The following is a 27938-nucleotide window of genomic DNA, read 5'->3' on the forward strand; positions in this document are numbered from 1 at the left end:
TTGGTCATTGTGGAGGATAGGTCTGAGAACATCCTGAAGAGCTGGTTTACTCATGGCAAATTTTTTCAACATATGAATGTCATTGAAGTATTTAATTTCTCCATCATAGATGAAACTCAATTTAGCTGGATACAAGATCCTGGGTTGAAAGTTTTTTTGCTTTAGGAGATTAAAAGTTGATGACCACCCTCTTCTGGCTTGAAACGTTTCAGCAGAGAGATCTGCAGTTATTCTAATATTCTTACCTTTGTACGTTATAGTTTTCTTTCGCCGGGTTGCTTTGAGAATCTTCTCTTTCATGTTAACTTTAGTGAAGCTAATTATGATATGTCTGGGAGATGGCTTATTGGGGTTGAATCGTGCTGGGGTTCTGAAGCTGTCTGCTATCTGAATTTCAGATTCTCTGGGCACGTCTGGAAAATTTTCTTTCATAATTTCATGTAGAAGGGCCTCTGTGCCCTTGGCAGCCACTTCATCGTTCTCCGGAATTCCTATAACCCTTACGTTGTTTTTTTTTCGAATTATCTGAGAGTTCTCTGAGTGAGTGATCCGTTTTTGCTCTCCATTTCTCTTCCTCTTTGAGAGATTGGGAGCGTTCGAAGACTTTATCTTCAATGTCAGAAATCCTTTCTTCTGCTTGCTCCATTCTGTTACTGAGGGATTCTACTGTATTTTTCATATCTTTGAGGGCTGTAAGTTCTTGTTTCAGTGTGTCTAAGTCTTTGGTGGTTTTGTCTTTAAATTCGTTAAATTCTTGAGACAATTTTTGAATTTCTCCTCGAATTCCTAATTCCATTTTATTGATCTTGTCTGCAAACCAAATTCTGAATTCGACTTCTGACATCTCAGCCAGTTGTTTATGAATGGGATCTTCAATCACATCTGCCGTATCTTTTCTTGGGGGGGTTGATCTATTCTGGTTATTCATGTTACCAGAGTTTTTCCGCTGATTCCGCCCCATGGTTTACTCCCTTTGGTTTTTCCCCTGGGGTTTTATCGAGGGCCCGTACAGTGTTGTGGCCTGAGAAACTGGGGCCCTGTCTGGTGTGGTGGAGCAAAGTGGTTCTGTCTTGTTTTCAGCTGGTTTCTGTTCGATCCTATTGCAACTTCTACTCTGGCTTGAAGTCTCAGCTGTGTGGAAAAATCAGCAATTAAGTCACCCCGCCTGCCCACCTCTGGCCCCAGTTGGAAAAGGAGAATCAAACCTTCCTACAATCGCACACCCAGGGCACCGCCTGAAAAGTCCTCAGTCTATTAGCCCAGTTCAAAAGGTCCGAATCAACTGTCTCAATCGGCACTTGTCTCGGGTGGAAGGGTTCAAGAGGTCTCTGGGAACTGGATCACAGGGGCCTGGTGACTCCTCTGACACAGTTCACCCCAGTGCAGCGTGGAGTCAGGAGGAGCCACCCAGCAAACAGAGCAGTCTGGGAAGGTTGACGTCTCCTTCCCCACTTTGCCCCTCCGTCGGACCCAGTCACTGGTATCTCTGCAGATGGCTAACCCAGTTGCCTGCAGTGAACAGACACTCCAGGGATTTGCACCTGCCTGAATCGCAAGGAAGTCTGCCAGGCCCCCGCAGACTGCCGCTATCTAGCAGGAGGAGATGGGGCCTGACATCTTTGAGTGTTTGATGCAGGTGATGGGAAGGAGGTGTTCACTCAGGCTTAGCCCCGTCCCTGATGGATGCTGCTAACAGAACAGAACAGAACAGACAACTTTGTGAGGTTCTGTCTCTGTTCCTGTCGTCGCCTACAGAAGACGGGCTGTTTTGAGTTCAAACGTCTTTGCTGCTGGAGAATTGTGTCTGAACACCTCTCTGGGTCGGCCCCGCCCTGGAAGCTTCCCGGGTTTGTGAGCCGCGTCACCCGGTGGCCTCCTCTGGTTGCCCAGGGAGACAGGGGGTGTGGCCTCAGAATATCCAGAAGTGAGCGTTCTGCCGTTAAAGAAAAAACGGCTGTTGATCTACCTCCAGGGAACTGCTGCTCTGGTGTGGGCACTCAGGCGACCCTTTTCTCCTCTGTCCCGCGCCCCAGAGTCAGCACTGAGCGGCCACAGTTTGTGCTGGGTTCACACCCCTTAAGAGATCCCCCAAGAATCAGAACTCTTGGGGGATGGGCCCCCAGACCCCAATTGGGAGTGGGGGGGGGAAGCTAGAGTTTCATTCAGTTTCACACAATACTACGGTCCGGGGAGGGCTCCTGCACTGCACCGCAGGGAAGTGCCGCCAAGGCTTGATTTCCCCTCAGCAGAGTGCCCTCTCCTCGCTCACATATCCCAGAGTCAGCGCTGACCTGACGCAGCTCAGGCACTGTGCTCTCCCCTCGAGAAATCACCCAAGGAGCCGAACTCCTGGGGGATAGGCCCTCAGACCCCGAGTGAGAGTAGGGGTTCTCAGCTCTCAGCAGGGAGGCCAGAGTCTTATTCAGTCTTGGGCCCGTATGCCTGGGGAGGGTTGCTGCACTGCACCGCAGGGAAGTGCCGCGAGGCGTGACTCCCCCTCAGCCCGGTGCCTTCTCCTCACTCGCGTGCCTCGGAGTCAATGCTGACCAGTCGCAACTCGGGGACTGTCCACTCCCCTTGAGAAGTCACCCAAGGATTCGAACTCCTGGGGGATAGTCCCTCAGACCCCGAGTGAGAGTAGGGGCTCTCAGCTCTCAGCGGGGAGGCTAGAGTCTTATTCAGTCTTGTGCCCGGGGAGGGTTGGTGCACTGCTCCGCAGGGAAGTGCCGCGAGGCGTGACTCCCTCTCAGCCCGGTGCCCTCTCCTCACTCGCGCGCCTCAGAGTCAATGCTGACCAGTCGCAACTCGGGGACTGTCCACTCCCCTTGAGAAATCACCCAAGGATCCGAAGTCCTAGGGGACAGGCCTCCAGACCTCAGTGGGCGGGAGGGGAGCGCCGGGGATTCAGGGTTGCCGGCAAAGGATTCCCAAAGTTTTATTCAGCCCTATGTCCGGCAGGAGAACGCCACGGCACCCCAGTAGGGGAGGTAGGTCCAGTTTTTAGAAGGTCTCTCCCGTGGAGTGTAGTGGGAGGGCCTTTAATTTCTGCCCGCTTGTTCAATTTTGGGGCTCTTGAGCCGGTCTCATGGGGGAGGGGGACTCCCGTCCGCTTGGTGGTGGATTTTGTACCTTTTGTTTGCGTCCTTGTGATCACAGCTTGCCTCAGCGGTGTTGATGTGCGTTCTTCAGCCTTCTCTCTTGGTGAGGCTCAAGTCCACCAGGATACTTACTAAATTCCTGTCCCTTAACTCTCCTTCTGGACGGGAGCCTTTGTTGAAAGCTGGCTTCAGTCCGCCATCTTGTCTCCCCCCTGCCACATGGCCATCTTGATCTTATCCTCTTCCACGCTGGGGTCACAGGCCCAGAGTTTCCCAGAGCCCCTCAGTTTTGCAGGAAGAGTAGCTCGAATGGCAACTGTGTGGTCCTTTCTACAAGGTGCTAAAAGCTCCAAATCTGTCACTAAAGTCAGGAGCCGCGATGCCGGTGTCCAATACCGGTGGGCAGCATGCTGGGTCTGCTCTGGCGTCCAGGACACTAAGTTGAGCTAGCGCCCCACGTAGCCGGCAGAGCTTCATTCACACAGCCCAACCGGGTAGGAGGGGGAGCCGAGCCTCTTTGGTGGTTTTGTCTTCAAATTCATTAAATTCTTGAGACATCTTTTGAATTTCTCCTCGAATTTCTAATGCCAACTTTTGAATTGCTGCTTGAATTTCTAATTCCAAATTTTCCTCCATTTTATTAATCTTGTTTGCAATCCAAATTCTGAATTCGATTTCTGACATCTCGGCCAGTTGTTTATGAATGGGATCTTCAGTTACATCTGCCATATCTTTCCTTGGGGGGGGGAGTTGATCTATTCTGGTTATTCATGTTACCAGAGTTTTTCCACTGATTTCACTCCATGATTGTTTTACACCATTTCATTTTTCCCCTGGAGCTTTGTCAAGGATGCGTACAGTGCTATGGCCTGAGAAACTGGGGACCTGTTTGGTGTGGTGGGGCTAAGTGGTTCTGTCTTGTATTCAGCTGGTCTCTGTTCAACCCCAGTGAAACAGTTATTCTGGTTTGAAGTCTCAGCTGTGGAGCAATATCAGCCATTAAGTCACCCCGTCCCTGACAGGCAACAATTGGAAAAGGAAAATCAAACCTTCCTACAACCACACACCCAGGGCACCACCAGAATAGTCCTCGGGCGATTGGCTCAGTTCAAAAGGTCCAAATCAATTGTCTCAGTCAGCACCTGTCTCAGGTGGGAGAGTTTAAAATGTCTCTGGCTACTGAATCGCAGGGGTCTGGTGACTACTCAGATATGGATTGGTCCAGTGCTCCGTGGAGTCACAAGGACCCACCCAGTCAATAGATCAGTCTGGGAAGGTTCGTGTCTCCTTCCCCACCTTGCACCTCTGTCACACCCAGTCACTGTTAGTCCTTCAGGGCTTTGACCCAGTTGCCTGTAGTGAACTGATACTCCAGGGGTTTGCACCTGCCTGAATCACAAGGAAATCTATTTCTGCTCAGCCAGGCCACTATGCTCTGCCTCTATCTAGCAGGGGGTGGTGAGGCCTGACAACCTCAGCCGCTTGATGGAAGCTGGAGTGATGTTCACTCAGTTCCAGCCCCTCCCCTGATTGATGTTACTGACAGAAAAGAACAGAACAGAACAACTTTGTGGGAGTTTGTTTCTGTCCCTGCTAAATTCCCCTGCAGAAGAGAAGCTGTTTTGAGTTCCCAGACCCTGCGCCTCAGGCCCTGTCTATGCTCCTGCAGGTTCGTATTCGGTTACCTGTAAGTTCTAGCCTCCTGTCTTCCTTTGTCTATAGGCTGACGATCCCCTGAGGGCTGGGTGCGTCTTAGGCTCAGTAAAGCAGTCCGCTGGGTCTGCCCCACCCTGGGAACTTCCCGGCTCTGCACATGTGTTTCTAGTCCCCACACTCCACCCAGGCCGATACTGCCTCAGGCAAACCCTTTACTCACGGGGCCTGTGTTTCCGTTCCAGATCTGTTCAGTGCTGGTTGCCACCTGAGTAGATGCCCAGCCTCCTCTGGTTGCCCAGGGAGACAGGGGGTGTGGCTTCAGAATATCTGGGAGTGAGCTCTATTGTTGCCAAAAGATGGCTGCTGCTCTGTGCCTCTGAGCACCACCACTCTGGTGTGGTTCTCTCTCAGTGGACCATCCTTTCCTCACTCCTGTGCCCCAGAGTCAGCACTGACCAGCTGCAGTTTAGACCCTGTACACACCCGTCAAGAAATCACCCAAGAATCTGGACTCCTGGGGGACAGGCCTCTAGACCTCTGAGTGAGAGTGAAGGGGAGTGCTGGGAGCTCAGAGTTGCAGGTAGGGAATATTTACAGTTTTATACAGTTTTATGCCTAGTAGGAGAATGCCATGGCACCCTAGTAGGGGAGGTTGGTTCAGTTTTTAGAGGGTCTCTCCTGTGGAGTATAGTGGGAGGACCTTTGAACTCTGCTTGTTTGTTTATGGGGTACTCTGAGCCATTCTCATGGTGGAGGGGACTCCCGTCCACTTGGTGATGGATTTTGTACCTTTTGTTTATATCCTTGGGGTTGCAGCTTGCCTCAGTGGGGTTGATGTGCATTCTTCAACCTTCTCTCTTGGTGCAGCTCTAATCCACCAGGTTACTTGCTAAATTTCTGTCCTTTAACTCTCCTTCTGGACGGGAGCCTCTGTGGAAAGCTGACTTTAGTCAGCCATCTTGTCTCTGCCCCCTCTTCCTTCCTTTTTTCCTTCCTATCTTTCTTCCTTTCTTTCTTTTTTATTTCTCCATAGGCTTCCTGGCATATTTATTTACCTATTCCGTCTTCTAATTGATGGTCCAAGTTCTTCCAACACAAATACCATATTTTACTTTTATGTCAGTCTTTAGTACCTGGCACATAGTAGATTCTCAACAAAAATTTTTTTTTATTATTGTTAATCATAGCTGTGTACATTAATGCAATCATGGGGCACCATACACTGGTTAACAAACTTTTATTGATGACAATTTTTCCTAAAATAAAAGACATATTAAAGAGCAAATCACATACAGGAACACAGACTTGCCTATTTTTAAGCCTGAGTTATTTCAGTTAAATCATTGGACTTCAATCTTTTCAAATCTGTAATGATACCATTTAAAAAAAAATTTAGGTATATCCATAATATATGTACACTCACTAACAAATTTTATAAATATGTTATTCTATAACTACATTAGGCATGAAAAATATATGCAAAAACAGAAAATTTCAGAAACAAATAACCTATATGAAAGAAAAGAATTTCTAATTATCTTCCTCACAGTGGTGCTTTCACACACTTAGGACTAAAGCTCATTATTAATGATAAATCCATGCATCATAAAACCACATTGAAAGTCTTGACATGTTTTTGGTCAGCTTTGGTGTTGATCTCATGTTGTGGATTATGAAAATATTTAAAAACTGAGGTCACTAGCCCCTGGGCCACAGATCAGTTTCATTGCATGGCCTGTTAGGGACAAGGGTACACAGCAGGAAGTGAGTGGTGGGTGAGTAAATGAAGCTTCATCTGTATTTACAGCCACTCCCCACTTACATCATTGCCTGAGTTTGACCTCCTGCCAGATCCCTGCTCCCCCCCACCACTATCCATGGAAAAATTGCCTTCCATGAGACTAGTCCCCAGTGCCAAAAAGGTTGAGGATTGTTGCTGTAAAAGACTAGAAATCTTCATTCTGTCTTCTACTAATTGTTTTTCTTATGTTTGCATTCCTGGCCTCATCTTCTACCTGCATTTTCTTTCTAGAACCTTTTTAAGCCATTTGTTTACTTGTAAGAGTTACTTCTGTTCAAACTAGCTAATGAAATAGTAAATAAACTGAGCTCCAACTCTTTCTTTAGGATCCTGTGCCTACCACAGATAACCCTTGCCAGGGTCAGTCCATGTGTGAAATACATGCTATCAATCCAAATAGGAATACCATGACAGAGCCACTGTTAATGAGTATATAACACACTGGAAAACATTAATTTCTCTCCCATGTTTATATGAAAAATAAATGCTAAAATTTTCTTCTATTCTGTTTTTTCTTGTGCACTTCAGTCTGAAAACAGTCATACTACTTTCTTCATAGAAAGAGGGCTTCCTCCAGTCTTCTAATTATCTAACTGTAGAATTTCTGAACAGTAGAGGCATTGCTAAACCTCCTGGCACTTCAGAATAGATACCAAACTAATGCTATTAACTATTACCCATATCACTAGGCTTCTTTCTACTGGACTTCCTTACTGCAATTTCCTGTTAGTCAATTTCTACCCATATTTGTTGAAGTTACCATCACTTAGTGAGAATTGTTCAGAAAATTTATGTGAAAGCTGTGTGCTAGGTAGTTCAACTCTGCTGTTGCCTCTGAAGAAACATTGTGCCAACTCCTTAGGTTTAATTTTTTCTTTGTGTTACTCGTGCTTTTTGCCCCGTCTATAAGTTAAAAGCATTCCAATATTTTGGGTTTTTTCTCTATAATTGGACGGTTTAGGTATAGCAGTCAATTGACTGGATATCAGAAGCCATGTGATGTATGTTAGTTAGAGTCTCAAGACATATACTAATATGAGCCAAAAGCTGAGTGATTGGCATCAGAGAGTAAAGAGTGAAAGATTCAAGGACTGGGAGCATTCGCATCCCACTGCTGCCTCTTTGTAACCATGTGTTCCAGGGCAAATTACTTGCAGCTTTAATTTCCATGTTTATAATAATACCTACTTCTCGGGGTTGTCATGGGAATTTTATAAGATAATGTGTGTAAAGAACCTGGCATATGCCAGATGCTTAATAAATGGTGCCCATTAGTACTATTATTATCGTTTCTATTATTAAACTCCCCACAGGGATGAGGAAGGTTGTCCTTTGCTTTTTCACCTAGCTTACTTAATGGAGCTACATACTGTACCTTCTACTTTTCCCTCCTGTGCAAATAGGGTGTTTTCTATACTATGAATATGCACTAAAATCAGATGGGTCATTTTTTTTTTCAATATTTTGCAGGTTCATTTTTGCAGGGAGCAGAGAAAGCCATATCCCTGGTTCGAGGTGGAAGGAGTGAATATGCAGCGGGTTTGGCATGGGAGAAAGGGAGCTCTAGTCCAGAGGAGAAGGTATTTTCTGAGTGGTTAGAATCAGTGAAGGAAAATCCTGCTGTGATTGACTTTGAGGTAAGATTAAAAAGTATTCTTGGGTAAGAGAGTTAAAGTAGTTCTCTAGCAGCCCAAATTGCACATTACATAATTTCTTTTTCATTTTCTGCTCAGACAATAAAGGAAGTGTCTTTCTTTAGTATTCATGTACAATGTACCTTATTCTAAATGTTAAATTGCACATTCAGTGCTTTTGCTATTCAAACAAGCATTCCATAGCACTGTATTTAGAATTGCTACCATGCATGAAATATCAGACAAGGGAATATAGTGAATAAAACTGCTCAGTCTGCCTTGAGTAGTGCTCTGCATCTTCCCATGTATACAATAAATCTGGAGTCTGTGTTTTTCTTGCAACTCTTTTGAATTGAACCCTTAAATCTTCATTTGTAGCTCTTTGGTAAATGGGATTTTAGACTATTTGACATCTTTTTTCATCACCATTGGTTCGATTTACTCATTTTGTGTTTGGTGTGCTTACATAAAAAAGTGGTTTTTATTATTTATAGAATACTTTGCCTACTTATCACTCATATGCCATTTAGAATCAGTTTCACCTAAAACATACCCATATTTTGAAAAAGGCCTCCAAAGAAGTTATTATATTCATTTCTTTTAAATGAAGATAAATGAGTCTAATCATTATAAAAATGGAAATGTTTACATGCAGCCTGAAGATGCATTGAGTTCTACAGGTTAGGGCAGAAAAATGAGACCCAGCTGCCCTTTGGCCACCTGTGAGTTACATATTGCACTAGATGGTTATTTCTTTGAGGTTTTACAATGTTAATAAAATGAGCCCTGATTTATCATTAGGTCCATTGTTTGCTACTGTGATTCTTCCATTTATCCCACCAACACGTTGATTTCTCCATTTACCCCCACTCCACATTGTCTCATCTGTCTCCACCAAAAGCCAAAAATGTCCCTGCAAAAATAAAGAACATGGAAAAACTTTCTTCATCCTCTCTAGATTTTTCTCCTTGAATCAAACTTAATGAGGTTTCAGCAGAGCATTAATGAGCTGCCTAATGTTTAGTCACCTATCTCAGTACTTGGATGTATGCATTTGATGCATAATAATCTAAGTAAGAGATGCCTCACAGTAGAATTACATGCAGGTAAGTTCTAGATATCCTACACCTCTCCTCAGGTAGAGGGCTTTACTGTTTCAACACGCAGCCATATTGTATCCTGCAGTAATCCCTTTGAGTTGTGGAATTTTTCCAGACCTTGCCTCTCATTCCATGAGAATGGGGAAGTGATGGCAACATATTGCCCAAGGGAATGTACCTGGATGTCCTCTCTCCCTTTTGCTCTTAGCTCGCTCCCATCGTAAACTTGGTAAGAAACATCCCCTGCGCAGTGACAAAGCGGAGCAACCTTAGGAAAGCTTTTCGGGAATACGCAGCCAAGTTTGACCCTTGCCAGTGTGCTCCCTGCCCTAATAATGGCCGCCCCACACTCTCAGGGACCGAATGTCTGTGTGTGTGCCAAAGTGGCACCTACGGAGAGAACTGTGAGAAACGGTCTCCGGATTATAAATCTGGTAAGTGTCAGTGATCTACTGTGAAGTAGGTGCCTTTTCTCCTCCAAAGGATATTCTAAACAGGTTCAGTCAAACAAAACAAAACTTCCATTAGCAAGTTCAACCTAGCGCAAACTCACAAGGAAAATAACCCTGCAAGACATAAGCCTACCTGCTATGACCTTGGGAAAGTCATATGACCTCCCTCTACCTCAATCTGTTCACCAATAAAATGGGAAGAATACTAGTATCTACCCAGCACAGTGCCTGTCACATAACATCAATGAAATAAAATGAGGTGTGCTATAAAATAAAAACGTGATCTATTATTATAAGCCTCTTATGTGCTATAAAATAGAATGAAGATGGCTTCGTAATAAAGGGTAAATTAAGCCACAACCAATGTTTTCATCCAGGACCAAGGAGTGTGCAATTTCCTCCTTAGGGAGAGGATGAAGGATGGGTGTGAGAATATATTCCACTCCCTTTAAAAAGGCAACTTGAGATATATTCAGAAGATGTCTCAGATTTATACACGTACAAATGTTTGTTATGGTTGAAGATCCATCATGGTTACCATTTTATTCAGGCTATAAAAACAAGAAAGGGAAATCAGGCAAGGTATCAGGCCCCCTCCACTGGTAATTTCTTTTTAATTCTTACAATCATCTATAATATTTCACAGAGGTCACACAGCTAAAAAATGACAACAACACCTGGGCTAGGCTTTAAAGCCCAAATTCTCTCAGCTGTGCCATAATCCATGGGTGGCTCTCCCTCTGCTCCAGATGCAGTAGATGGAAACTGGGGGTGCTGGTCTTCCTGGAGCAACTGTGATGCCACTTACAAGAGATGGAGGAGCCGAGAATGCAATAACCCTGTTCCCCAGCAAGGAGGGCAACCCTGTGCTGGGGAGAAGAGGCAAGAAGAGGACTGCACGTTTTCAATCATGGAAAGCAAGTAAGTCTGGGGAAGAAGGAAGAACAGTCACTTCCCCCACTAACATAGATAGTTCAGTGTTACTATCCTACTGCTAAGTAAAGAAATAACTAGAGTTTTACCTATTCCAATACATGGTATATGTCAGGCATTGGGTCTGCTGGCTTTGCCTTTCTCTGTAACATTCTCTCTATTGAATATGTGTGTATGGGTAAAGTGTACCTAGGCACACACATGTCTACGCATATACCTGTAAATACACATATGTATTTATATATGCACACATATTTATTTTTCCCTTTTAGTGGACAACCGTGTGTGAGTGATGATGAAGAAATGAAAGAGGTAGATCTTCCTGAGATAGAAGCAGATTCAGGGTGTCCTCCACCAGTTCCTCCAGAAAATGGGTTTCTCTGGGTAAGCACCCTGACTTTCACTTTTGGTTTGGATTCCAGAAAAAGGGAAAACTTGAAAAGTATGAATTTTATTTTAATCAGAGTTACTGTTCTCCTGTTTTAATAATCTCCTATTGACTTAAAAAGTACGAAATAGTACTGAGAAACACTTTGTCATTCTTCCATCTTGAATTCCCTGGAGACGTCTTTATCCCTGACTGTCAGACCAAGAAATAGCATATTGACTGTGTTCCTTAGTACTTCCTAGTCCATGTGATAATGGTACATTTACGTAGAAAGAGAAGGGAACTTCAGCATAATGTAGGTCTGGACGACTTGTAAGAATCTTCCCATAAGATCTGGCTGTTTATTTCTGATTTTAAGCAAGTTGATGCCCTTCATCTAAAGCATGTTTTCAGAGAGACAAACTGACTTGGTTATAATTATAAAAGGTATTCAGTCTATATTGTCTTAAGAGATTAGAAACATATAGAACTCTTAAACAGTCAAAACATTTTAATGTACCTTTTAATTTCATCTTTTTTTCATTAAACTACATTATGTTTTTTTAAAAAACTGAATACATCTTGTCATATAGGTCTCTGGCTGTCGATATAAATTTTTCAGGAGGTATGTAATATCTAAAATTGAATATGGAAACTCAATAGTATCTTTAAATTACTTTTCCCAACTGTGTTATATTTATTATCAAACATCAATAACACTCACTTCTCCAAGGCCAGCAAATAAATATTCCTGGAGCATTGTCTGAGCTAATATGTAATACCTTCCATGTTCACTTCTCTTCTGCCCTTGTATATGGCTTCTTGCCTAAACATTTAAGGGGAAGAAATACATGGAAAGGAAGTAATTTTAGTCTTTGCTCTAACAAAGGTTTTAGAGACTCAGAAGTGCACTGAGTATTTGTTAAAACACAGATGGCTAGGTCCCACTCCCAGAGTTTCCGGTTTGCTAGGTCTTGAGGAGGGCCCCCAAATGTCCATATTTAACAAGTTCTGGGTGATACTGATGCTGCTGGATCAGGAGTAACACTTTGGGATCTTATTCTTTAAAATACAAGTTGGCTAACTATGACCTAAAGGCCAAATCTGTAGTGCCAAATTTTTTAAAATAAAGTTTTATTGGAACATAGCCGCATTTATTTGTTTATATGCATCTATAATGTCTATAGCTACTTTCATATAATAATGGAAAAGGTAAGTAATTCTGACAGACCCCACATGACCTGCAGCTGACTATATAGTCCGTTCATGGAGAAAGCTTGCTGGTCCCTTCCTTAGAACATTATCCTCAACATTAAATATTGTCAGATCTAGACACCCAAATAATTTATAATCTATTTATGCTGCATACAAAGCCTATTAAAATTGGCATTCTCATTTTAAAAATACACAAAGACTTTAAGTAGTGACGTATTACTCTTCTATCTCCTTTTAAAAGTTATATTAAATATTTCCATTTTCATAGACAAATTCACTCCTTGTTTTAATTTGTTCATTATTAAAAGCCTGATTTCTGTCTGCCAATAGTTTGTGCTCAAAAGTAACATAATTTTAATATTTCCTAAAAAGCACCTTCTGGAATTTCTATAGATTCAAACAGAGGTAGATATGCCTAATTCCAGGCTAGAGCAATGATGAGATGAAGAGATTTGTTCAGAGACCAAAAGCAATCCAACCACAGTAAGGGACAGCAATTTTTGGCAAAGTTACTTTGTTGGCAGTCTGGCATATGTGTTGGCCCAAACCTGATGATTGCAACATACGCTTACAGGTTATAGTTTCATAATAGAAACAGAAGCAAACATTTGGACAATGATTTACTTCAAGAGGAATGCAAGAAAAAATGTGTAGCCTTTGAATAAAATATCCAACTCATTAACACTATTTCCAAGTCATTAAAACTATTAATCAGCTTATTGTCCTTTAAAACAAAGAATACCAGTAATAATCAAAAGTACAATTGCATTTTTTATATTCAGGAAATTAAATATCTTCCAGGAGATGAGTTTAATCATGTAGCCAAGTAATAACAAAAGTTCACAACTGAGCTTTCACCTTCCTTCAAGTACCCAACTCTAGTCCTCAGAGAATATGCTGGGGTCTGGATTCCTGGTGCTGTTCTTCTCACTGAACAATAAGAACAACAAAAACTTGTGTTGTGTTACCATCTCCTTAAGAAGGCTCATGTTTTCATGCTTGCATACATTGAGTAGGGTAGTTAAGTCTTGTGGAAAGATTTCTGAGACAGAGACCTTGTTGTGGAGTCACCTCTCCAGGGTCAGAGTGGGTGGATAAATGTGATCAGGACTGTAAAAATAGAGATTTATACAAGTTCCCCCAGAGCAGGAAGGGTGGTACACGTCATGCAGCTGTGAAGTCAAGAAGGTTTGTACAGAGAATGTTCTATTTGATCCAGGTCTTGGGAGAAGGAAGAGTGAAGATACTCTTAGGATATGGCAAACAGCCAAGAGAAGACATGGAATCATAAAAGATGTGCAAAGTTCAAAGGATGGAAGGGGGGATTGTTTTGTCAGAACATAGATTTTATGGGAGAAAATGGCTAAAGCTGAGACAGTGAGGTAGTTAAAGCTAATATTCTAAACTGAAAATTATAAGGCCCATTTTTATCTTAAAAATTGTAGTGAGCCTACAAACACAATAGTAGTTGTACAATCCATTAATTGAGAAAATATATAATAACCTATAGGTTATTAAAAAGTGAGTAACACTTTTAAATGATTTGCAGTCTGTCATTATAGCAACTGCATATGTTTGTTTTATAAATAAAATAGGAAGTCTGACAATTCAGTTCACAAACTTGCCACTGTTAGCCAACATTGGCAGCACTGTATGAACAACTCGATAAGGTTTCAAAACCCTAGTATATCAATATTTCAGAGTTGTGCTCACGTCAGCACATGGCAGTGTCTTGCTGGGTGGTGTTCCTTATTGTTGTATGGTTTTGTGCACTATCATGAGAATGTTAGACCTTGAATTAGACCAATTAACAAACATTTGTTAAACTTAGCAAGAGTGAAAGTGAAATCAGGAACATGGTAGTCCAAGTTTATGGGTCTAATGCCATGAAGAAAATGAAGGTGTACAAATGGATTAGGCATTTTTCTAAAGGGAGAGAAAGCAACATTGACGGAGGTCACATTGCCCAGTAACAAGCAGAACTTGCAAAATTTATTGACTTGTTCCTTGAAATCATCAACTGTGAAAGCATAAGAGATGAAACAAACATCAATAGAGAAATAGGAAAATCTTAACTAAGATTCTTGGCCAACAACTCCTGGCTGTTGCCTCATGACAAGGCACCAGCCCACAGAGCACTGACTGTGAAGGAGTTTTTAGACATTAAACAAATTAGGTAGATAGCACTTTTTCTAGGATAACTTCACAAACTTAATTGTCAAACCTTGTGTATTATTGTTCAATTTATAGTCACTACATGGTGCATATATAGTTTTTCTATTCTAGCAATAGTAAGCTATCCCATGTGTAGTGGGTGCAAGTTTTAAAAAATAATTTAATGGATTTAGAGCAGCAATATGGAAGATGGGTTAGAAGAATGATCAGTTAGAAAGTTGTCCTTATAAGAGACAAGGAATACCTGGAATAAAGACAGTGATGATGGCAAAGGAAGGAGAGAACTTCAAGAGATATTTAGAAGTAGAAGTTGAGAAGACTCCATGACTAAGTAGATACAGAAGTGAAGGATTAAAGAGAAACCAGATGACCCTGAGGTGTTACACAGTATTGTTTATATAGCACTGATAATTTGCTGGTTTCTGTTTTAATTTTAGAATGAAAAGAAACTATACTCAGTTGGGGAAGAAGTTGAAATTTCATGCCTGACAGGGTTCAAAGCTGTTGGATACCAGTACTTCAGATGCTTACCAGACCGTACCTGGAGGCGAGGGGATGTGGAATGCCAACGTGAGAACTGGGCAAACATGTTGTGAGACTATTCTAATGGACATGTTTAAAATATAAACACTGCAAAATGACACCCTTAGCTCAGTACATTTTACTACCTTCTAGTAACTCTGGCAAAATGATGTAGTGAAGCAGAAAATAGGGCTCATTTGCTAAAATTAGATTTCCAAGCATCTCTACATTTTGGTCCTCCTGCCCCTGTATATTAACCATGTACTCACAGGACTACAAAGCATGCATTCCAAAAAATAAAAAATCCAGGAAGTCCACAGGCTATATCTAAATACAGAGATCTGCATTGCCCAATGTACAAATTGATGCAAATTATTGAGTCCCAGATAATATTTACATTCTTTATATATCAGAAATGGGATTTGGGGTGAGATGAAGTTTTCTCCCAGGCACTGATCCTTGGAGCATGTTCACATCATTTGCTGAGAAAAAGTAAATAAGCTTGTAGGCTCTGCACACACCTATGTTAGAGTAAAGTAAAAAATGAGATGCAAACTAGGTTCCAATGGGAACCCCAAAGACTTACTATAGGACATCATGAAGCAGGGTCGACACCAATGTCAATTAGAATTCCTGCCTCTGCGTCACTAGCAATATAGTCATTTGAATTTGAGGAAACTCACTAGAGAGAAAAGGAAAGAAAATATTTCTTGAAAGGAATACATCCTAAAGATGTAATGAAAGTTGGAAGTGTCTGAGGCCAATTCCTTAGCAAGGGGACCTCACATAACAAACTAAAGAGATTTTTTTTTTTTTTTTTGGTGGAGGAATCTCTGAAAGGAAACCTGGGATCCTTTACTCCCAGGTTTTCTGATCAAAAGAAGGCACCAAAGTTGAACAAATGAAGGATATCTCATTAAATAGCCTCTTGGGTTGCACAGAGTGTTCTACTCCACCAAGCAAATCTGAAATAGCATTCTCCCTGCAGGGACAGAATGCCTCATGCCAGCTGTGCCAGAAGTCCTGAAGCTCACACCATTTCAGAGATTATATAAAATTGGTGAATCCATTGAGCTAACCTGCCCCAAAGGCTTTGCTGTTGCTGGGCCATCCACGTACACATGCAGGGGGAGTTCCTGGACACCACCCATTTCAAGCTCACTCACTTGTGAAAAAGGTGAGTAGTAGCAGCTCAGGATTCGGGGGTCTGATAAGCTGATGCACACCGAGATTGGTAATATGGCATCTATCACCGTGCTATTTCTTAGGCGCAGAGGCACAGAGGGACTAAATTAAACACAGTTAGTTAGATGGTCTAGGTCAAACAGGAACTATGCGACAGCTCTCCTAACGCTCTAAGCTCTCTGCCAGCCCACCTTCTTTATTCTGTTCTTATATAATGTATGCAGGTAAGCGGGACAGTTAACCTTTTGAATACCTTTAAATAAAACTATTAGTAAAGAGATTTCGTGGGAATTGGTGAGAACTTTAGGTTAATATTGCATTGTCTTGGTTTCACTAGACTTTCGTCAATAATGATAAATTATAAATAACTTGTGCATATAAATGTAATATAAAAGGAATATATTTATAGTTTATAAATAATAGAAAAGGAATGAATATATTTGAAAGCTATCGGCTTTAGATGAAAGTTAAGATCCTCTGGACACTTTGGGTAGTATCTTCTTCATAAGATACATGTGTGTAGACACACACCCATATACCCAGCACACACACACACACACACACACACACGGCTCTGCCCTTGGATGAGAAATTAAAATCGTAATCCAAAGTGAAAAATATGAAATGCTTTTATGTCTAGATAAAGGAAATCAATATTCTACCTCATGTACTTTCTCTTTGGTAATACTGATAGAAGGAGCAGTGAGAGGGAGTCACAAAAAGAGAAAAACAATGATCAATAAAACTGGACATTGTGAGGTAAGGAGACTTTCAGGTTGCCCTTTGGCCAGGGAAGCACTCTTGTTCAGCAAGAAAAATGTTTGCTTCCTGAAGAAGTGGAATACTGCATAGATCCAAAGTTACTTTCCTTCCTCTCTGGGAACACCACACCTCCATCAGCCCTTCCGAAGATGCCCTCCCCCTCAGCACCTTAAACACTGTGGTGTCCTCAGAGCTGAGGGGCTCCTGTGCTGAGCAGTGTGGGCTGCTTAGAGTAAGCAGCAGCTTCAATCTGACTCTTAAAGGAGGAGTAGACTCTTTGCTTGGGACCACTGACTGTTCCAGATCACTAGTGACAGAGCAATGTTCTGTTGCCCACTTGAAAACTAACTCTCCTTAGTCACAAGGTATAGCTCGCTGCTCCTCGCTGGCCTAAGTGTGGATTTATTTACACAGGACACAGAGGCATAGCCAAAGAAAGTTAACCTCATGTTAGTGCAAATCTTAGTAACTGAAGCCTCTTGGAGCTGCAGGTCTCCCACGTTCATGAAGAGCCTGAGCCAAGCTTCACCAGATGGAATGAGGGTCCTAACCAAGGCTACTACCAGGAAATGGAAATAGCAGTGAAGAAAAAAAATGTGAATTTTAAAATTCTTATTTTTGCTTTTAAGATAAACTACCTTCTCTTATCAAAACTTTTACCTGATAGACTAAGACAAACAATTGTGAGCTGAGTCTCCAGTTCTGCCGCATAATTCGTGAGACTATCTAAACACAGCTGCCCATTTCCTGTCCCCACAACTGACTTGCTCACAGAGGCCATTTGATTCTACGGGTGCTTGATTAGTCAGATCCCCATTGAGGAGGATGGTTTCATTCATCAGTTTCAGGAAGTGGACATCAGCTCCAGGTCCAGCTCAACCAGTCTAAAGGTGCTCTCGGTGGGCCTCAACATCAGCAAAATAACAAGGTCTCCCATTCTACATAATGTATCCCAACTATCAATCCTCTAGTGTCATCCTCCTCCCTTGTATACTTATACACATGTACACATAGACAGGTGCACACATATGTGCCTACGTACATACGTGTGTATGTATGTACTCATCATCTTTAATTCCTCATCTTTGTTCAAGCAGCATTTCCTTTTAGATCTTTTCATACTTTTTCTATTTGGGGTCTCTATGGTATATGGCCTTCTGAAACCATGTTCCTTCCTTTCAAAATATCTGTCTCAGCCTTAATTATACATCCACTGTGATTATTTGATTACTATCTGTTTTCCAGTATCTTTTAGATTCATGAAAAAGGAACCACTGCAGTTTTCATTTCTTCCTTCCTTTCTTCCTCCTCTTTTCCTTTCTTTTTTCCCTTACTTCCTTTTACTCTTCCTTTCTTTTTTTCACCATCCTATCTTAGTGACTAGAATATCATGCAGGAATAAATAGCTACATAGAGGAGCTGCATTTCTCCACTGATTCTTCTTATAGAAAAATCTTACTTTCAAGTTACTATCCCCAAATCAATATTGGCACAACTGTCATTGTTAAACATCCTTGTTTCTGTCCCCCTCTTCTTTGACCTCATAGCAACCTCCAAGTGCTGACATCCACACACATGCTTTCCTTAGTTTCCAAGACATAGCATTTTCCTATTGAGCTCCCACTCTCCAGCTGTTACCCTCTGTTTTGCCCAGGCCTGGATATTAAATATTGGAGCTCCTCAAGGCTCAAATTTGTCCCCTTATCTCAAACTGCACTGTCCTGCTAGGAGACCTCACCCACATCCTTAGTTTTCAAAGATTCCCCCATAGACTAACAAATTTAAATCTTTGGCACAGACTTTAGACATAAATTTCCAAATTCCTATATCTATTTTGTCACAAATTCAACATACACAGAGTAGAATTCTTGATTCGTGATTGCTTCCCTTTCTAAAACTGAGCATTTTCTAAAATTTTCTCTTTCAGATAAGATACCTATGTCTACTCTTTTATGCAAACCAGAAACTAAAGAATCAGGCTTGACAACTCTCATAACTTACCCACCACATGTAATGTCTCCTATTTTACTGCTGTTTGTATCTCAGGTTCATGCACCTCTCTCCATTTCCACCTCTGGCACCTTGTTCTAATGACCATCCTTTTGCACTTCAACTACCATAATACCCTCACAGTTGTCTACCCAAATGCTCTGGACCACCTTGCCTTTCCAAATCCATTCTCTGCACAGAATTCAAAAATTTTTTTTCAAAACACAGAACTGATTTTTGTCACACTTCCCCCTGCTTACAGCCCATCCAAGACTTTCTACTGTTGATGAAATGAAGATAAAAATCCTGCAGGTCCCCTAGTGGCCCTGTGCAGCCTACGGTGCACCCACTTCTCTGGCCACATGTGCCTGCTCTTGTTTTTCTGTACTTAAACCCCCTGGATTATTCCAGGTCCAGGAAAGTCACATGCTGCTTCCCTCTGACCACTTCATACCTGATGTTTCCTCTGCTTAGAATACTCTCCCTTTTCTTTCTCTATATAGCATTTCTAATCTTTCTAGATACATCAATTTTTATGTGCTTTCTCTTTAATAACTCTAATAATGACAGCAGTTCAATATGTTTATTAGTGTGCTTGTTTGATTAATTTCCATTGGCCCCCAGAAGATTATGTACTCTGGAACATAAGATCCGGTTTGTATTTTGGTCAATCCACTATCCCCAGAACCTAACAGAGTTCTGAGAACATCGTAAGTGCTCAATAAATATTTGAAAAACAAATTTTTAAAAATGTCAGTGATTCCATTTTCTTTAGTTCTCTAAACATAATGACCATTTTAGGTCAGAAAATGACAGCTTGGGCTGGGCATGGTGGCTCACGCCTATAGTTGTAGCACTCTGGGAGGCCAAGGCTGGTGGATTGCTTGAGCTCATGAGTTCAAGACCAGAAAAGCAAGAGCTAGACCCCATCTCTAAAAAATAGCCAGGCATTGTGGCAGGTGCCTGTAGTCCCAGCTACAGGAGGCTGAGGCAAGTGAATCCCTTGAGCCCATGAGTTTGAGGTTGCTGTGAGCTATGACACTGTGGCACTCTGCCCAGGGTGACAAAGTGAAGCTCTGTCTCAAAAAAAAAAGACAGTTTATGTGAGTTGTAAATGACCTTTCAAATGGAATCTTTTATGACAAGATATTTATTTTTTTTTCCAGCTTTATTTTTATTGAATTATTTTACAGAAAAGGAAAATACTAATAATGATAGTTACTATCCAACCTGTTTCTTAATATGTTGTCCCTATTTTTTCTATCATTTTCAAAATTACCAAATTTTAAGCAAGAAATGAGAATGGGAGATTTCCAAGATTTATATTTTGATTTGATAATACGCAATAATTTTTAATTTTGTATTTGTACAGTATCTCTATTTAGAAATAATGATGTTTACCTTCTTACCTACTCCTGGTAATTATTTTACTGATAGCTGTCTTTAATTAATTAACTTAATACTATTTTCAGTAAGTCCCCTCCTTTATGTTACAATTTTTCTTATAAATCCCACAATAAACATTCTTCTGCAAAGAGGAGCCTTTGTCCTTTTCCATTCATGAAGGGTCATTCTTTTTTTTTTTTTTTTAATGAAGCGTTATTCTTTAGCATTGTTATTTGTTTAAGAGCAACTCTGTACAAATGGTGGTGCCAAAATGGCATACGAAATGACCCCAAATAGAGGTCATTAGGGCTCAAACTGTCTCCTGGTAGGTCCATTTCTGGATCTTTCATGGTGATCAGCGACTATGATTTTTCCTTTTTTGGTAAACCTGAGATAGCAAGGTGAATTTCACATTGAAATGTTTAAACTAACGTACCTTAGAAGAAAAGAAGTCCTTAATGTTTATAGTCTTTGGTCTTTAAAGTATTTGGATGGATCTCATATAGGCAGTTGTTGAAGTACTTATTAAGATTTGATTAGAAAGTTTCATTCCTAAAGTAAATTCTTTTTTTTTTTTTTTTTTTAGTTTATTTATTTTTTTTTATTTTTGGCCGGGGCTGGGTTTGAACCCGCCATCTCCAGCATATGGGACCGGCGCCCTACTCCTTGAGCCACAGGCGCCGTCCCCTAAAGTAAATTCTAATGGTGAGATTTGTTGTTGCCATGATCGAGCAATTCCTTTTGATAACCCTATGAAAATACCGATATACCCTACTATTGATTGCCAAATTAGGAATAATGTGGTAGATACAAATTGATAAAAAAAAAAAAATACTGAAAAATGGAAAGATAGGTGTGTAAGAAAAAGACATTTGTGTGAACTGAAAAATTCTCAAATGATTTACACAATAGGAAGTTTTGGCCTCCAGACTGCTTTGCCTGGGCCTTTCAGTTTGAGTTCTTCTGGTGTGGTAATTATCTCGCCCCATCCTAATTTCTTCCTGGAGGTAGCTGATGTCTCTTTTCAGGCAGTGCATTTCAGGTCTTTCTCTCTTTTTTTTTTTTTTGGATAGTATTATCTGGAACTTTATGCTGATTCCATGCAATGGCAGAGTACTATTGTGGTAATCCTCATACATTTTATAGCATCTTTTTTTTTTTTATTGTTGGGGATTCATTGAGGGTACAATAAGCCAGGTTACACTGATTGCAATTGTTACGTAAAGTCCCTCTTGCAATCATGTCTTGCCCCCATAAAGTGTGATACATGCCAAGGCCCCACCCACCTCCCTCCTTCCCTCTTTCTGTTTCCCCCCCATAACCATAATTGTCATTAATTGTCCTCATATCAACATTGAGTACATAGGATTCATGCTTCTCCATTCTTGTGATGCTTTACTAAGAATAATGTCTTCCACGTCCATCCAGGTTAATACGAAGGATGTAAAGTCTCCATTTTTTTTAATGGCTGAATAGTATTCCATGGTATACATACACCACAGCTTGTTAATCCATTCCTGGGTTGGTGGGCATTTAGGCTGTTTCCACATTTTGGCGATTGTAAATTGAGCTGCAATAAACAGTCTAGTACAAGTGTCCTTATGATAAAAGGATTTCTTTCCTTCTGGGTAGATGCCCAGTAATGGGATTGCCGGATCAAATGGGAGGTCTAGCTTGAGTGCTTTGAGGTTTCTCCATACTTCCTTCCAGAAAGGTTGTACTAGTTTGCAGTCCCACCAGCAGTGTAAAAGTGTTCCCTTCTATCCACATCCACGCGAGCATCTGCAGTTTTGAGATTTTGTGATGTGGGCCATTCTCACTGGGGTTAGATGATATCTCAGGGTTGTTTTGATTTGCATTTCTCTAATATATAGAGATGATGAACATTTTTTCATGCGTTTGTTAGCCATTCGTCTGTCATCTTTAGAGAAAGTTCCATTCATGTCTCTTGGCCATTGATATATGGGATTGTTGGCTTTTTTCATGTGGATTAATTTGAGTTCTCTATAGATCCTAGTTATCAAGCTTTTGTCTGATTGAAAATATGCAAATATCCGTTCCCATTGTGTAGGTTGTCTCTTTGCTTTGGTTATTGTCTCCTTAGATGTACAGAAGCTTTTCAGTTTAATGAAGTCCCATTTGTTTATTTTTGTTGTTGTTGCAATTGCCATGGCAGTCTTCTTCATGAAGTCTTTCCCCAGGCCAATATCTTCCAGTGTTTTTCCTATGCTTTCTTGGAGGATTTTTATTGTTTCATGCCTTAAGTTTAAGTCCTTTATCCATCTTGAATCAATTTTTGTGAGTGGGGAAAGGTGTGGTTCCAGTTTCAGTCTTTTACATGTAGACATCCAGTTCTCCCAACACCATTTATTGAATAGGGAGTCTTTCCCCCCAGGTATGTTCTTGTTTGGTTTATCAAAGATTAGGTGGTTGGAAAATGTTAGTTTCATTTCTTGGTTTTCAATTCGATTCCAAGTGTCTATGTATCTGTTGTTGTGCCAGTACCATGCTATCTTGAGCACTATGGCTTTGTAGTACAGACTAAAATCTGGTATGCTGATGCCCCCAGCTTTATTTTTGTTATAGAGAACTGCCTTAGCTATACGGGTTTTTTTCCGGTTCCATACAAAATGCAGAATCATTTTTTCCAAATCTTGAAAGTACAATGTTGGTATTTTGATAGGAATGGCATTGAATAGGTAGATTGCTTTGGGAAGTATAGACATTTTAACAATGTTGATTCTTCCCATTCATTAGCATGGTATGTTCTTCCATTTGTTAACATCCTCTGTTATTTCCTTTCTGAGGATTTCACAGTTTTCTTTATAGAGGTCCTTCACCTCCTTCGTTAGGTATATTCCTAGGTATTTCATTTTCTTTGAGACTATGGTGAAGGGAGTTGTGTCCTTAATTAGCTTCTCATCTTGACTGTTATTGGTGTACACAAAGGCTACTGACTTGTGGACATTGATTTTATATCCTGAAACATTACTGTATTTTTTGATGACTTCTAGGAGTCTTGTGGTTGAGTCTTTGGGGTTCTCTAAGTATAACATCATGTCGTCAGCAAAGAGGGAGAGTTTGACCTCCTCTGCTCCCATTTGGATTCCCTTTATTTCCTTGTCTTGCCTAATTGTATTGGCTAGAACTTCCAGCACTATGTTGAATAGTAAAGGTGACAGAGGACAACCTTGTCTGGTTCCAGTTCTAAGAGGAAAAGCTTTCAGTTTTACTCCATTCAGTAAAATATTGGCTGTGGGTTTGTCATAGATAGCTTCAATCAGTTTTAGAAATGTGCCACCTATGCCTATACTCTTCAGTGTTCTAATTAGAAAAGGATGCTGGATTTTACCAAATGCTTTTTCTGCATCTATTGAGAGGATCATGTGATCTTTATTTTTGCCTCTGTTAATATGGTGGATAACGTTTATGGACTTGCGTATGTTAAACCAGCCTTGCATCCCTGGGATGAAGCCTACTTGATCATGATGAATGACTTTTTTGATGATAAGCTGTAATCTATTGCCTAAGATTTTGTTGAGAATTTTTGCGTCTATGTTCATGAGTGAGATTGGTCTGAAATTCTCCTTTTTGTTTGGGTCTTTTCCTGGTTTTGGTATCAGGGTGATGTTTGCTTCATAAAATGTGTTGGGGAAGATTCCTTCTTCCTCAATTTTTTGGAATAATTTCTGCAGTACAGGAATAAGCTCTTCCTTGAAGGTTTGATAGACTTCTGGAGTGAAGCCATCTGGACCAGGGCATTTTTTGGTTAGAAGATTTTTTATTGTTTCTTTGATCTCAGTGCTTGAAATTGGTCTGTTCAGGAGCTCTATTTCTTCCTGGCTGAGTCTAGGGAGAGGGTGTGATTCCAAATATTGATCCATTTCTTTCACATTGTCAAATTTCTGGGCATAGAGTTTCTGGTAGTATTCAGAGATAATCTCTTGTATCTCTGTGGGATCAGTTGTTATTTCCCCTTTATCGTTTCTGACTGAGGTTACTAGAGATTTTACTTTTCTATTCCTCGTTAGTCTGGCCAATGGTTTATCTATTTTATTTATTTTTTCAAAAAACCAACTCCTTGTTTCATTAATTTTCTGAATGATTCTTTTGTTTTCAATTTCATTGATCTCTGATTTGATTTTGGATATTTCTTTTCTTCTACTGAGTTTAGGCTTAGATTGTACTTCTTTTTCCAATTCCATAAGATCTCTTGTGAGATTGTTGATGTGCTCTCTTTCTGTTTTTCGAATGTAGGCATCTAAAGCGATGAATTTTCCTCTCAAAACTGCTTTTGCAGTATCCCACAGGTTTTGGTAGCTTGTGTCTTCATTGTTGTTATGCTCAAGGAAGTTAATGATTTCCTGTTTTATTTCTTCCTGCACCCATCTGTTATTCAACAGAAGATTGTTTAGTTTCCATGCCTTTGGGTGGGGTCGAGCATTTTTGTTAGAGTTGAGTTCCACCTTTAGTGCCTTATGGTCTGAGAAGATACAAGGTAAAATTTCAATTCTTTTGATTCTGTTGATATTTGTTTTGTGTCCCAGGATATGATCAATTTTGGAGAATGTTCCATGGGGTGATGAGAATGTATATTCTTTATCTTTGGGATGGAGTGTTCTATATGTGTCTATCAAGCACAGTTGTTCTAGGGTCTCATTAAGTCTCTTATATCCTTGTTTAATTTCTGTTTAGAGGATCTGTCCAGCTCTGTAAGAGGAGTGTTAAGGTCCCCTGTTATTATGGTATTATCAGATATCATATTGCTCAGACTGAGTAAGGTCTGTTTCAAGAATCTGGGAGCATTTAAATTGGGTGCATAGATATTTAGAATTGAAATGTCTTCTTGTTGTATTTTTCCCTTGACCAAAATAAAGTGACCATCTTAGTCTTTTTTGACTTTAGTTGCTTTAAATCCACATGTATCTGAAAATAAGATTGCAACTCCTTTTTCTTCTGAATTCCATTTGCCTGAAAAATTGTCTTCCAACCCTTGACTCGGAGCTTTAATTTGTCTTTTGAAGCCAGGTGTGTTTCTTGCAGACAGCAAATGGATGGCTTGTGTTTTTTAATCCAGTCAACCAATCTATGTCTCTTCAGTGGGGAATTCAAGCCATTAACATTTATTGAGATAATTGATAAGTGTGGTAGTATTCTATTCGTCTTATTTGGTGAGAGTCCATTGCTTAGTTTTATCTTTTGCATCAGTGTGGAGGTTTGGTTCTGAGTTCTTACTTTGCTGCTGATCCATTGTGGTGGTCAGTGTGCAGAACAGGTTGAAGTATTTCCTGTAGAGCTGGTCTTGTTGTGGCGAATTTCCTCCATGTTTGTATATCCGTAAATGATTTGATTTCTCCATCAATTTTGAAGCTTAGCTTAGCAGGGTACAGAATTCTGGGCTGAAAATTGTTCTGTTTAAGTAGATTAAAGGTAGATGACCATTGTCTTCTTGCTTGGAAAGTTTCATTAGAGAAGTCTGCGGTCAATGTGATGGATTTGCCCCTGTAGGTCAACTGGCGCTTACTCCTGGCAGCTTGCAGAATCTTTTCTTTTGTCTTGACTTTGGACAGGTCCATCACAATGTGTCTTGGAGAAGCTCGGTTAGAGTTGAGGCGACCTGGGGTCCGATAGCCCTCTGAAAGCAGTGTGTCAGAATCTTTGGTGATATTTGGGAAATTTTCTTTTATAATATTCTCTAATATGGCTTCCATTCCTCTGGGGCATTCTTCTTCCCCTTCTGGATTTCCTATAACTCATATGTTGGAACGCTTCATAAAGTCCCATAATTCTGACAGTGAACATTCTGCTTTCTCTCTCTTCTTTTCTGCCTCTTTTACTATCTGAGTTATCTCAAAAACTTTGTCTTCTACCTCTGAAATTCTTTCTTCTGCATGGTCTAACCTGTTGCTGATACTTTCCATTGCATCTTTAAGTTCCCTGATTGACTGTTTCATTTCCTTCAGCTCTGCTATATCCTTTTTATATTCTTCATATCATTCATCTCTGATTTGATTCTGTTTTTGGATTTCCTTTTATTTATTTTCCACTTTATTAGCAGTTTCCTTCATTGTTTCCATCATTTCTTTCATTGTTTTCAACATGTGTATTCTAAATTCCCTTTCTGTCATTCCTAACATTTCTGTATAGGTGGAATCCTCTGCAGTAGCTACCTCATGGTCCCTTGGCGGGGTTGTTCTGGACTGGTTCTTCATGTTGCCTAGAGTTTTCTGCTGATTCTTCCTCATGGGTGATTTCTTTTATCTGTTTCCTTGCCCTAATTTTCCTTTCACTTCCTCTTGCTCTTTAAGTTCTCGTGCCTGTGGACTAAGGGTTACAGGACCAGAAGGGTGAGAAGGTTTAAGAGCAAAAAAGGTATGAAAGAAAGGAGGACTGAGTGATAAGAAAACAAAAAAAGAAAGAAAAATAGAGAAAGGAGAGGGGGTGGGTAAAAGGAATATTGACAAAAAAAGAGAGGCACAGAAAGAGGGAGACAGAGCAATATAGGTGTACAGTAGGGTAGGGTACTTTCATACAACCTTAAAGAAAAAAACCACTTTCTGGGGGTGCCCAGTGGGGTGGTTTCCTTGAGGTCAGCAGCTCTTTGCTAACCTGATCAGACACAGTACCCCACCTCCACCAAGTAGAGAGGAAAGACAAAAATGCTATAAATCAAACCAAAACAAGCAAACAGAAAACTTTATGGGATAAAATTGGCTGGAAAAACCAAATAATAGCAGTAGAAACACTAACAAAAATGAAGTTCTAATTATTGAAATAGGCAGCAATGGGAAATTATAATTAAACTAGAAAAATTGAGAAAGAAAAAGGATCTGTATGGAAAAGGTTGAACTTAAAGAACAAAACAACAATCCAGAACATCAAAATAAACAAAAAAAAAACAACCAAACCAAAAAACAACAACAACAACAAAAAAAAAAACACAACCAAAAACAAAGCAGTATGTATATGTTATTGAATATTGTCTGGGCAACACGTGGTCTTCTGGGGTATGAGATGTTAATCACTGTTCTGACTGGAGGCTGCTAGTTTCTCAAACCCCAGCAGGTAGACACCCTAAATCTCTCTTCAGACCACTTAAAAGGCACTTTGAACTTGCTCACTTACTGAGCAGAAGCTTTCTCAGGGAAGTGCTTGTCGCTGGAATCACTGCTGAAGTGGCTATCCACTTACCCTGTTTGTCAAAACTGGTCTCCCTCTGCCCCGGAGGGTTAGGGCTGCAAGGCGGCTCAGACCCCGCCCTTAGGCTACTTGGTCGCTGGGTTACCAGCTCCCACCCAATTCCAGCTCTGCGACCCTGAGGGCGGAGCTTGCCAGGGCAGATAGCTCACAATGTCTGCCTGTGACCCAGAGCCAAACACTATTAGCTCCGTCTGGCTCAGCGGCTCAGACTGGGGCCCTAGACAAAGGCCAAAGTTCTCCGCACTCCCGCTCAGGCTCTCCCCAAGGCAGTTCAGCTGAGTGCCAAGTCCAAAGACACCAAAACAGTTCACAGATAAGGCCTTTCTGGTTTGCAGTCTGGCTGCTACTGAACTTACAGTTGCGGGCGGGTTTAGACGGATTGAACACACGCGACCACTTGCCAGTTTTCCACTGTTTTAGTCCTCCTCTTGGGGTCTAGAAGTCTCTCGCTGACTCCCTGTAT

At 40.9% G+C, this 27938-nt stretch overlaps 1 protein-coding gene across 3 annotated transcripts in view; it reads left to right on the plus strand.

The window, feature by feature from the left end:
* The window catches only part of C6 (complement C6), a 101712-nt gene that overhangs the window by 66578 nt on the left and 7196 nt on the right, over positions 1 to 27938 (plus strand). For all 3 annotated transcript variants that reach the window (XM_053591624.1, XM_053591633.1, XM_053591640.1), the window contains exons 10-15: positions 8026 to 8192; positions 9498 to 9723; positions 10491 to 10662; positions 10947 to 11058; positions 14869 to 15001; positions 15942 to 16130. In XM_053591624.1, the coding sequence (XP_053447599.1) occupies positions 8026 to 8192; positions 9498 to 9723; positions 10491 to 10662; positions 10947 to 11058; positions 14869 to 15001; positions 15942 to 16130 (999 nt within the window). The remainder of the gene's footprint in view (positions 1 to 8025; positions 8193 to 9497; positions 9724 to 10490; positions 10663 to 10946; positions 11059 to 14868; positions 15002 to 15941; positions 16131 to 27938) is intronic.

Source organism: Nycticebus coucang, chromosome 1, assembly GCF_027406575.1.
Source record: "Nycticebus coucang isolate mNycCou1 chromosome 1, mNycCou1.pri, whole genome shotgun sequence".
NCBI lineage: Eukaryota > Metazoa > Chordata > Mammalia > Primates > Lorisidae > Nycticebus > Nycticebus coucang.